The sequence below is a fragment of the Gnatocerus cornutus genome, chromosome 5 (genome assembly GCF_029298725.1).
Source record: "Gnatocerus cornutus isolate USDA-ARS CGAHR chromosome 5, icGnaCorn1.1, whole genome shotgun sequence".
NCBI lineage: Eukaryota > Metazoa > Arthropoda > Insecta > Coleoptera > Tenebrionidae > Gnatocerus > Gnatocerus cornutus.
Genome location: NC_142237.1, coordinates 17501212 through 17513625, shown reverse-complemented (window position 1 = coordinate 17513625; position 12414 = coordinate 17501212). Strand labels below are relative to the sequence as shown.

At 36.1% G+C, this 12414-nt stretch overlaps 1 protein-coding gene across 1 annotated transcript; it reads right to left on the bottom strand.

The window, feature by feature from the left end:
- Positions 1-1080: 1080 nt before the first annotated feature.
- LOC148175240 (transcription factor sox-2-like) lies at positions 1081-2141 on the bottom strand. The gene has a single exon (XM_088036291.1). It carries the CDS (start codon positions 2060-2062, stop codon positions 1373-1375), a length of 690 nt encoding a protein of 229 aa, XP_087892417.1. The 5' UTR covers positions 2063-2141; the 3' UTR covers positions 1081-1372.
- Between the last annotated feature and the right edge of the window lie 10273 nt (positions 2142-12414).

Below are 12414 nucleotides of genomic sequence, written 5' to 3'. Positions count from 1 at the left end.
ATGTGATCGTGTCACAGCCTTAAAACAATTTCTAAAATTTAATAAAAAAAAATTTGAAAATATTCAAAAGTCCATATTTCCGTACTTTTGGGTTTACAGAAACGTACCTATTACATACAAAGGTAATTAGATTTTGCTCAAAAACAATATTTATTTTAATAGAGGGCATGGATTGACTCGTATTTTTAGTGATAAGTGGGTACAAATCAATAAAACTCTGATAACTCGTATTATTGCATGATTTTTTTGTGGTTTGGTACAAATCAAACTGCACCTGAAATATTTTTATAATTTGATGAATGATTTCATGGTTATTCCTTTGCTCACTGTTGTACCAAAAATTGAAAATTAGACATAGCAGGAAGATTGTGGTTCACCACCTCAAAACCTTCCTCGTTATAATTTGCATACTGCAAAACCGGTTTCGTCCCCCGAAATCTGATCTGATGGTTCCAATTCCCAATCACTGATCGTGATAATGTCCACCTGTCGAAATCGGTCTATTTTTCAACAAAGAATGGATTAGATATTTGTAGAGATACAGAAAAACACCCTAGTTTAGCTTCCCTTAAGCAGTTGGAATCACAAAAGCTTGTATCCTTCGGATTGGGGCGAATATAATGGACAATCGATCGTATGTCCGATAACATGGGTTCATTACTTGATAACGTTACCTATAAGCCCTATATCAAGTAAAGATTGAATTTAGTTACACATAACGGAAATTTGCCTCCTGAAATAATTTTTATTTGCGTTGATTTACAATCAGTTTGAAAGGGCTTTGTTTTAGTAAGTACCAACGGCACTTAAGGTTTGAATATAACCATTCCGACGTCCTTTTAAGACTTAATATAGCTTCGTACAATGGCCGAAGTCGAAAGCCACAGTATTCATTCAATTAATTTTTCAATTACTCTTGTCCAATGGGGAGCAAATTCATTATACAAAGAGCAAAGAAACTGAAATAAAAGGGTAGAGAGAGGACATTGTTTTCTATCGGGACAATTGTAGTGTTTTGGAGCAGAACTTGGGTAACTTTTCAAGCTTTCTTCCGAAGCTTTACAATTAACGTAAAAAGGAGATTCTTAACTGTCGTTTATTTCAATCAATATACATACATGTACAAATTGCAAACAAATTAACAACGATCCAGAGTAAACAGAAGGAGATCAATACATCCTGAATTGTTACAAACTAAATTTCTTGGTCGAATTGCGAACACAATGAGAGTAAGGCCCGAAATGTTACGTTCATCAGGTATACCTACTATTTACAAAATCAGTCGTAATTTACAATCACAGAACATAATAAATTAACAAACCTAATATAGCACCTATTATTTACAGTATCTACATTATTTCCACTGCACTTACTAATACATAACAGGTACCGGCCTGCGGATGTCCAATTCCGAGGTTGCCGGGCTGGACGCGGGGCTCGAAGCAGCCGAATACATCATTGGTGACGTGGGGATGGTAGAGAACATCCCCATTGAAGTCGGTGGAAACGGTTTTGGCGTGGTGGGATACAGCGAAGAATACAGCGACGAATGTAGAGTCGAATGCAACGATGGTACCACAGCTGGTTGATGATGATGAGTCTGTGCTTTCTCCGCATGTCCCATCCGCGACATGTCAAACGTATGGTTGAAATAAGGATACGGCGAAGTCAGAGCTTCCATGGGTGAAAAATATTGGAGTTGTAAATTCGGGAATCCAACACCGGTTTTCAAAGCCGTCGGTAGCGGACCCTTGGGTTTCCTCCTGGGTCGATACTTGTAATCAGGATGTTGCTTCATGTGAAGCGCTCTTAACCTCTTAGCTTCGTCGATAAAAGGACGTTTATCAACATCGGAGAGAAGTTTCCACTCTGCACCTAACCTTTTCGAGATTTCCGAATTGTGCATCTTCGGGTTTTCCAAGGCGATTTTTCGACGTTGGATTCGTGACCAGACCATGAAAGCGTTCATGGGTCGCTTAATATGACCATCTGCTTGTGTCGTTGGTGGTTGGGTGTTACTGTAGTCTTCCATCATTCCGTTAAAAGGGTATAAATTAGACATCACAAACGCACGTAAACTACTTGGATGTTGCTGAACAACTGGTGTTGGGTGAGGTTGTTAAAAGGTAGTTGTGTTTCACAGGAAGGCGGAGTTTAAGGATAAGAGAATCAGGAAAGGGGAAACCCCGCCTGCTTTTTTCTCTATTGGCTGTCGTCACCCCACTATTCTACGAGGTAAAACCACACTTCATTATTTCTTTGTTTTGCTTTCTACTTTTTCGTGTAGCTCACTGTACTCTTACACAGGATTTGTTTACTTATTTTCAGATTTGTTATGCATTTGCGTCTTGAAATGATAATGGATGAAGGGTTGCGGTGGCGGCATAAACATAATAAATAATAAAAGAAGATGCTTTTCAAAAATCACATACCTACATACAGAATGACATTTTTAATAATTGCTTGGTATAATTCGGATTGTGGAATTAAAAAACTAAAGTTTTCTGTTTTTAAATATTTAAATTTTATTTTGAAGACTGCAATTTTTTTTAATTAATTATTTTTATATATTAGAATACAGTACGACCTCGATTATCCGTGCTTCTCGGGATCGAAGCCTGCACGGATAATCGAGTTGTTCAACAAATGTTTTAAGGCAACAGAATTATATGGAACGTTTTTTTAATACAAAATATATAAAAACTTTAACAAAATGCATCAACATCTTAACAATTACAATTTTAAATATTGAAAGAAATTGAAACAATGAACTCTTTTCGGACATATTACACAAATGTAAAAAAATCTGGTATTCATTTTTTTTGGGTCCCAAAATTTTCTCTGCCACTTGAATGTTTAGTTTCTTTAATTATGAAGAATTTCATTTCAAAAGAATTGATTTTAAGCACTTTCCTAAATGTTTGCAAACACTACTATTCAAAGACAAAAGTGTTAAGTCATAATTTTGTTTTTGCTCTCTGTACTGACTTAAATCTTATTAAACTACACCAACTGTTACTCGTAAAATTCCAAATTTTAAGTTTTCTAACATTGGAAGCAAAAATACGAAGTAATTATTGGTCTTCGATTTGTTTGTTTTTTTGTAATGCACGGATAATCCGCACCCGGATAATCGACGTTCTACTGTATGTATTACAATTTACAAAATACAGTACAACTTCAATTATCTGTTCTTCTTGGAACCGGGAAAAACACGAATAATCAAAAATGATTAGAAAAAAATACGTTTAAAGCAAGAGGCTTATTTGGAGCATTTATTTAATTAAAATAGGTATAGATATGAAAACTTTAACAGAAGTCATAAATATCTTAGCAATAACAATTCTAAAGATTGAATGAAATTGAATACAATTATTTTGTACTAAAAATCTGTTACTTTTATTTGTTTTTTTTTTAAATTTTTTCTCACTTGATTTTTCAGTTTTGTTTTCGAGGCACGGTTAATGGAGCATTTTGCACGGATAATCAGTACCCGGATAATCGAGGTTTTACTGTATTTAATATTACCTACATACTACATTTTCTTTACACATTTTTTTACACATTATTTTGAACTTTTTTATTAATGATTGGTGTTTAAATAAAATTGACGTTTTTTATGTAGAACATTTGATTGAAAATCTTCAACTACTTTTAAATTTTCCATGCAAAGCTAGAACTTATAGTTTTAGAATTAAAATCTTTTCGCTTTTTTTCGCCAGTCTCAATAACCACTTTCTCTCGTGACTGTCGCAGGTATTGACATTAATTTATGACAGTATCCGTAGCGACAGTTTATGACGTCAATAATTTCATTTCTTTTAAGATCCGTATCTTTCCGATAAAGCAAAGTGTATCTAATTTATTCGATTGTCAGCCATTCTAGATTTATTTCGGCTACTTGCATCAAAAGCTGGCAAAGACCTTTGATTAGAATCATTGTGTGTCGAATGTAACATTTTTTGCGATTGATGCGCTTGTAAACCGGTTCCAATATACAATTTGAATAAATCGATGTCGTTCCTGATGCCATGAACTAAAAACGAATTAAATTCAACCGAAAACGTAAACTTTCCAACTCTCGTTCGACAAAACATTTTCTAACACACAAGCGAATGTGCCTTGGAGTGCACAAGTGTAAATTTTCATCATAATAGTGAATCGCCGGCTTTTCAATCGAATTCTGTACACAAATATCTGCAACATACAAGCGCCCACAGTGGATATATTGAAATCTTTTCAATTGCTTTGTAAATTCAGACCACACAATGCACCATTTGTGTATTTTATTTGTAGCAGTCCACGTTCCTTATGCCGGGGAAATGGGTTACATTTGTTGGATTAAAGATTTTCTCTATGGGAAAAATCATTCAGTTACACCGAACTAAATCCAATCGCGAAAGCGCCACAGGAACAAGGAGTTCCGGTTTGTTAAACTAATAATGGACAACTGGAAAAACCAAGTAAAACATTTATAGAAAATAGTCCCTCGGCGTTTCCCGATAAAATCACTTCCTCCCTAAAGAATGTCACCGACACATACTGTACACTCCCACCGATCTAATTTGGCCACCCGTTGACCGCAAATACCACCCCTTCATTACCACTGTCTATAATTTGGGACACGAAGCCGAAAAAATTGTTTCACACCCCTTGATGGAAACGTCAGCTCTTATAGTGAATTCAGTGGACGGTTGATGTAGCAAGGACACAGGACTTTTGTGACCCCAATGTGCCTATTACATTGTTAACTGTAACGGTCACAATACCCTTTTGTTTTCGCACAGTTCGGGTTTATTGTAAACAGGGCCGGAATTACAATGGGCCTCAGTTACATAACAGGGACAATTCTCTACTTATGGACTGATATTGCGGTTAAGTTATGCAGATAAGAAGTTAATTATACACGAATTTCTGACAAGATTCTGACAAATTAACATCAGAGATCACATCGGTAATTTTTTCTGTCAAATTGTTTTAATGTTTATGCAGCCAACAATACAACTTGTCTCTGACAAGTTTTCCCGGAAGTGGATCCTCCTCTTGCAAATCATTTTTTCGTCAAAAATAGTGTGATGCTCGACGCAGGTACGGCTCGATTGGAAAATATGTTTTTCCTCTTGGATGATTATCTGTGAAAACACCGCCTCCTCGTATCTTATGCAAACTGTCGACACAAATCAATTTCCATATCATTTCCAACTCGTCGCTGGCTGACACTCTTTCAAATGCAGATGTGTATCATTGTAACTAGACACACTTCCACCACGGGCGTAGATTGAGATGTCCACAAAAGCGCCCATTGTGATACGCCCTCGCTCTCTCTCTTTCTCGTTCACTCCACGCACTGTGTATATCACTCACGGCCCATTGTCGCTTTCTCTGCTTATTGAAATTTAAATTAGGTGTGCGAATTCATACTCACACCCCGAAACGTGAAACGTAGGTTTTTACAAATTGCTCCAAGATTAATATTAATGACAAGGTGGTAATGCGAGAGGGAGACAAATTTTACAAGTTGTGTTCTCATTTCCAAACCACAAAGAACTTAATGAAATATATCATGCCCATTAAAATCGCCGTTATTGACGCAAGTGTAAGCGACGAAAGCTCGACTTACGCTGAATTAACAATGGTAACTGGGCTTTAAAAGAGGCTCTCGACTTGAGTGGACGTGGGAACCCCACTGGTCTCACCAACACAAAAACCACAAACCACTAAACAAAAAGAATTAAATTCTAATTACAAGAACCGAAATTCTGCGAAACGGATAAATAAAAATCATTATAGCTGCCATTGGTCGTGTTAGAGAACAAGAGGTTCCATCAACAATTACGATAATAGAACGAAGGTTGTTTGTGCGGTGAGAATCTTTCTTTAATTTTATCAAATAATGCGCCATTCATGTCACAAGAATAAGATGGAAACTGAGTGTGAGTAATGAAAGCTAATAAGATAAATTACTATGCGACATTTTCAAGTGATGACACTTTCCATTATCCTTTTGCTACTCATCCTGGGCGGTAAAAAAGGGTCTCACGGCGGAGGGCATAGGCGTAGAGGCATAATAAGAAAATTTTAAGTTTCTTTTTAATGTAGTCTCTTAAATAAAAACAAATTTTAACTTGAAAAACAAATGATCCAAGTACCCACACCTTTCGCCCATTTTTTAAAATTGTATTTATCTGAATGTAGTGTACTTGTTTGAAAGAACCCTTTGCGCCGCCACTGTTCTTACGATATTTTAAGCGATGAAACGGATCGTTAGTTTGCATTCTCTATCATCATTGTGGTCTGTACGAATCATTAGATTACATTGTGTACATGCGAGACGAAATCTCGAGACATTTTTGTCAAGGGTTAATGATTAATTATTTTTACAACTTTCGTAATCCTTTTTTAATCAATTAAATTGTTCCTGAATAGGACCCTGATGGCGTAGTGTCAGGGGCTGATTGTTGGCGCCAATGTTCAATAGACCTTGATGGTCCCAGCTTACCCTTCGCTCTTCAATCAAAGAATATATCGTACCGAAAAAAGGACAATGCCCATAGAGGCTTATTAAAACTTATTCTGCATTATCATTTATTTACCTGTGTTGGAACAAATTTTCCTTTTTGAATGTTATTTAATTTTGTGAATTTCATAATGTCACCCCCGTCAGCTGTAGATACTTGCCCCCGCTTAGTCGGTCGTGGCGTCATTATACTCCAAAAACAGAATGCTATTATTGTCAAACTTTTAGAGCAGTTATGATTTAACAAAAGGCTGGAAGAAACATATCTTTATTTCGTGCCAACAAATATCATTTATAACACGAAAATGGGACCGAAATAGCAAACAAGAATATCAATAATAATATTGGCAACAAAAGAGCTTTATGGTGGAGAACAAGATATGATTAATGGGCCGACATAACCTTACAACAAATGGCTAATGTTTCCGGTACCTCCGGAACTTTTCTAAATGGCCGCTGCGTTGTGCTCCCGCTCCATATTCCAGCAGCGCCACCCGTTTCCGGCGGCTATTAGCCGTATTATAAAAGGGCGGGACGTTCGCCGATTTGTTTGTGTGTCGGTCAAATGTTCGATTTTTATAAAAGGAACCCCTAAGTGGATTTGCAGTGGAGCGAATATAATGTCCATTATGTAGCACTAAGTTGTTTGTTGCTTATCGTTTCGCGCAAAAAATATGTCGATCCGGCTCTGTCCACTTTGGGCCACATAGGCGTACTCGAATTGATTTATATAAACAAACACGTCCATCTCAATGGACAAACTAATTTATTTTCTCATTACATCAATCAAACAGTACCCGGCCCTGCAATCATACCTGATAACATCGACAAATAATAGAAAATAACCATTCAACACATTTCAAACAAAACCTCGACATATAATTATCATTGAGGTGTTGGCAAACACGCAGCGCACCACAATAATCAAGTCCGTGCATTCACGTTTAGGGCCGTAATTTTTACAATCGGGGCCACCATTAGCGTTCGTTTCCTCCTCTGATTGACTATTGAAGAGGAACGGGCAGATGCTCCCAATGAGTAATGATCTTTATCAATTAGATTGATGTGTTTGCTGGCCGCAAGATGGCGCAGAAGGCGGAGTCGGCTCACAGATTCTTCCGATGCATTGTCGTTCAAACCCACTCATCATCATCATTATCATCTCTTCGGACACCATTCAGAGAAAAAGGAAATATGACGTATGCTGTCGGGAGGTGTTGACGGGTTATTACAGGGTTTGGGCAAATGTGAGCAACTCACAATAGTATCAACAGCTTTACAAGCTTTTTTTTAATAAAGTGGTTAATCCGGCCATCAACAAGTAAATAAGCTGAGATTTCGCGCAGTGATCAGCAAACGTCTTTATCTAATACTTATATTTCTACGTAGGTATGGTAATTATTCCTGGTGAAGTAGAATGATATTTTACGGTGCAAAGATAAAATGTGTGTAGTCAAGCAGTGATTTGGCTTTGTTAGATTGGCAGTTAGCAAATGTTAATTTATGCAAATGTTGTTTTTTACGATCGGAGCTCGCATGTCGCGGAGCAATTTGGTTTGTTCCGGAAGTTCCGGAGCCTTCGTCAGGACGTTTCCAGAGCAATATTGGGCAAGTCTTTCGCTCGGCAGACAATCAATACAACAGCGCGTTGTCAAATTTGAAAGCCATTGCATTTAAAATCACAAAAGTTGAAAGCGAGAAAAATCCATTACCAATATCTGCATTATTTCTGGAGCTCCTCCAACGCCAACTTACATAATGAAAACTGTGCGCCGTGACGTCAACAATGGTTCCGGCGAGACACTCCAACAAAAGCTCCGGTTGCCGTGCGTCTGACAGATTTTAAAAAAGAATGCGGATAGTATGTGAGCTTCCCACTACAAACACACTCGTTTATACCAAAAATTTTCAAATTTAATATCCGGTTGGATAATCCGAGCAAGCAACCGTATCGGAATCGATCAAATAGAGAAAAAAGCAAAACCAATTTTAGATTCAATCAATCACAAATACATCTATTGACAAAGAACATTCCTGATTAGACGGACCTGCTTCTCGCAGGGCCGTAGCAGGGGAAAGGAGGTCCATTGTTGGCGTATAGATTCGTGATTTTAATCAAGGGTACCCTCTTCTGTCTGATATGTGGAATTAAACGTCATTCAGACGATATTGTGCTCTCACAAACAGATTTGCAGCACGACTATGCAATTTTTTTCTAAAAAACCGCATACATTTTTGTCGGTTTTTTGTTTTATTCCAGTATATTGGACGCGAAATTGAGTGAGACTTTCCAGCTTTTGTAATTGGCGCATGATTGACGCGTCCATTTAATATGTTTGAGTTGGTTTCTTTTTTCATTCTTGTTTCAATTTTTGAATAAGAATGTAATTTAACGGTCACATCCCATGCTACTTGTGTCTTTGTCACACCTTATTATTCGATAAATTGGAGATACACTGTGTTAAATGCAATGTCAGGTTGACAATGGAATCAATTAAAGTTCGATCCGTGAGTTTCTAAACGCTCTCTTCGGTCCAAAACACACACAGCTTCTCCAATGTTCGAGACCATCTCAAAACTAATTTTAACGCTCACGAATATTTTAATTATGAGGGATGATTACATCTTTTATTCCTTTAGAAATCAACGAAACTGCAAGCAGTAGTTGCTATTGTCATTTTTCTACCTTTTATCAAACACTACAATACCACTTAGCGCTCCCCACGCATAAGGGTTAAATCTTCGATTAAACCATAGTAGGCGTTAGGAATTGGGGCTGCGCCCCCGACACGGCTTTTGTTGCGTCACTCACTCTCTCAAACTTGATCTGATTCACAATAACTTTTAACAAAAGTCTTACTCTTAATAATTCACATCGATTTTCAACATTTCAAAAAATTGTTTACACATTTCTTATCTGAGTTATTTAGATTTTTTATTTCATATTTTCCACTTCAAAACCACATAATCATAGAGCGAAGTATTTGTAAAAATTGCAACAATACAAATTCCACCGTTGCAATGCAACATTACTTTCTAACATTTATGCAGAAATATCAAGCCAAAAAAATAGCTCAAGAAATTTAGAAAAATGTTTTAGAAAAATGTTTGTCACATTGTCTGTCTTTGACAGTTTGAGGTTAAAGGGATTTTGATCAAAGAATAACGTTTAAATGTAAAATAGCACAAATTTCGGTCGAAGTAGCATGGTCAACTGAAGTATAAAATTTATACCAACCTCTGGAACCAATAAGACCCGTGTTTGAGTGACAACACCATAAAGAAGTAAGTATAAACTAAAACCCAACTTGGATTTCTAAAAAGTTTTTATTTTTCACAGATTTGAAGAGATTGTTGCTAGGATTTGGCTATTCTAAATGAGTATACAGGCAGTGGAGTAAAATTTTTCATCATTTTTTAATTTTATCAAAATTATTGTAAAATTTCAATTTAGAACTCAGGATATTAAAGACCGGATTTTTAAATTAAAAAAATACGATGGCCAGTTGTCGTTATTTCGGAGATATTGACTATTAAAAATTTCAAAAGTAAAAACCAACTCTCCGAAATTAATCGGCTACAACTCAGTTATTAGTTATACGTGGATTTTGAGCTGTGATTTGAAATCTGCGTAAAATTGCGAAGCCTTTAACTTAGGTATGCTTCAAAAATAAGCAAGAAATTGATCTAAGGAAGTTTACTTAGTTTTAATCATATTTTTTCGAAAAAATTAAATTATGCGATTCGGTAAATATAAGAGCAAATTCTTCCCGAAAAAAAATGGCGAAAATCGCATCTTACAAACAGTTTTGAACCTCAATAAATTTGCTACACATACAGGATGAACCTGAATAAAGTGCAAAAAATTTTACCCCAATATCAGATAGCGCAATTTGACATAATGACTAAATTTTGCGTTCCAAAACGTCAGAGTTTTCAGAAAAAATTATTAAAGTCTTCTGCAGAAATTGGTGCAGAAGACTCTCATTCAACTTCACTGTCAGGCCAGGCTATCGAAACTATGGGAATAAAAACGGTAATAAACAAGTGGCAAAAAATGACTTTATTGGAGCTTCCTTCAGTTTAGCAAAATTGGGGTAGATAAATGTAGGTTTAAAAGTGCCCAATTGTTCAAATTTAAATTATTTTGAGTTAGATTTTTTTTTATTCTTTACCAGTAGTTATTTCAAAAGTCTTGTGATGAACTTCATGTTATAAAGAGTGCTTTGTTTACGGGTGAAACTTCTTCAGTTTGGTCCACAAGGCGAGTCGGAAAAACTCACCTTACGAACCAATCGAGATAAAAATTGGCTCTTTTGAGGGTCTCATTTATTTGAAGCAAATTAATTTTTTTTGCTAAATTTTTAAATTGTTTCCTGCTCTTAAAACCTGTAATTAAGTGAAAGTTAAAAACATCCGATAAGAGCGACCGTAAACTATTTTTGCAGTCTATGGGAAACAGTGATTAAATTCAGTCATAAGCGTCGAACAACGGATAATTCGGGGAGGTTTTGCCCCATTTTAATTTCGATTTTTTTTTGCAGAATTATTATCTACAGCAGTGTCTGATATTGTGCCTGTATAAACTAGATATTGACAGAAGAATTAGGTTTTTAGGATGTCTTTTTGTTTTTTTTACTTAGGTTAGTAGGTATAGCACCATTCTGAAATTTTTAATTAAAATAAATATTTTGAACTTAATGAGTTGGCTATGCCAAATTCAAAATTTATAAAATAGAAAAATTTACTTTTTACAATGAACCAATTTTTTAATTTTTTTAGTAAAGGACCATTTTCAAGATTCAGTCGCAATTCTTAGAAATCTATTTTACAAACTAAACGCAAAGCAAAAATGTGTCGCTGATTCTCCAGAAGCTCTATTATTTTGAGATAATTTTCTATAAAAATGGCGACAAATAGTCGTCATGAATGCGTCAACATTCTTTTGAGAAAATAGCAGCCACAGTGCTTTCTTATTTTGAATCTCTAGAGAACGCGCGCTCTTAACAATGAAGCTTTTCTATCGAAAGCTCGCTGTTGTATGACTTTTACATTTCTTCCTATAGCTGGAAAGAACAAAGCTTATTCCAGAAGCTTTTACGTTATTCAGTTTCGATACAGATGACAATAATAGTTGTTTTATGCCGTGGTCCTATTGAAATCATGTTGTGTCTCTTAAGAATTCTTCGAGTATCAAGCTCATCGTTTCAATTGCAGTTTGAGGGTGTTAATTAAACTTTTTCTTGGAATTTCAATTTGATGGACGATGGTACGTTAAAATAAATAAAGCTCGTCTCTGGAGAGACGCGCTAATCCAGATGAAAGCTTCATTGTGTTGGTTTAATGGAGGCAAGGCCATCTGTGAGTGCAGTATAAAACTTCACACAATGACAAATAAACCTGAGCCAGGGAAATTGTGTTGATTGAAATGCACAGGAGTTGGTATTGTGTTGCGAGAAAATATATCTGGTTGACGATAGCGCTCTCTTACTTGTAAAAATACCGTTAATGCAAATGATGAATTTCAAACACAATTCGCTTCGGTAAATTGAATCGTTTCCAATGAAAACAGTCGGTTAGCGGGGGAGAAAACATTTGATTGGGAGAAATTAGAGACGGCTGTGCACCCTCTTAATTATCTTAGCCGTGATGAGGGGCTTAAGCTAACTACTTAACACATCTCATCTGCCATACTTAATTTAAGAAAAGTGTTGCAAAATTTGGGCCACGCGTTTACGTAACAAGCCGAGTCTCTCCTGCAATTGCTAATAACAATCAATTTACATAGGTAATGGGTGTATCGTTTACTGAATAGTTAATCTATAGTTGTTACACCCCGAGTGTATCAATAGTTCGATTGTGCGTAACCCAATAGACACAATAGCAAACAAAGCTGC

Bases quoted from the DNA above. Each gene is read 5' to 3' on its own strand.
- LOC148175240 (XM_088036291.1), bottom strand. From the start codon at position 2,062: ATGTCTAATTTATACCCTTTTAACGGAATGATGGAAGACTACAGTAAC.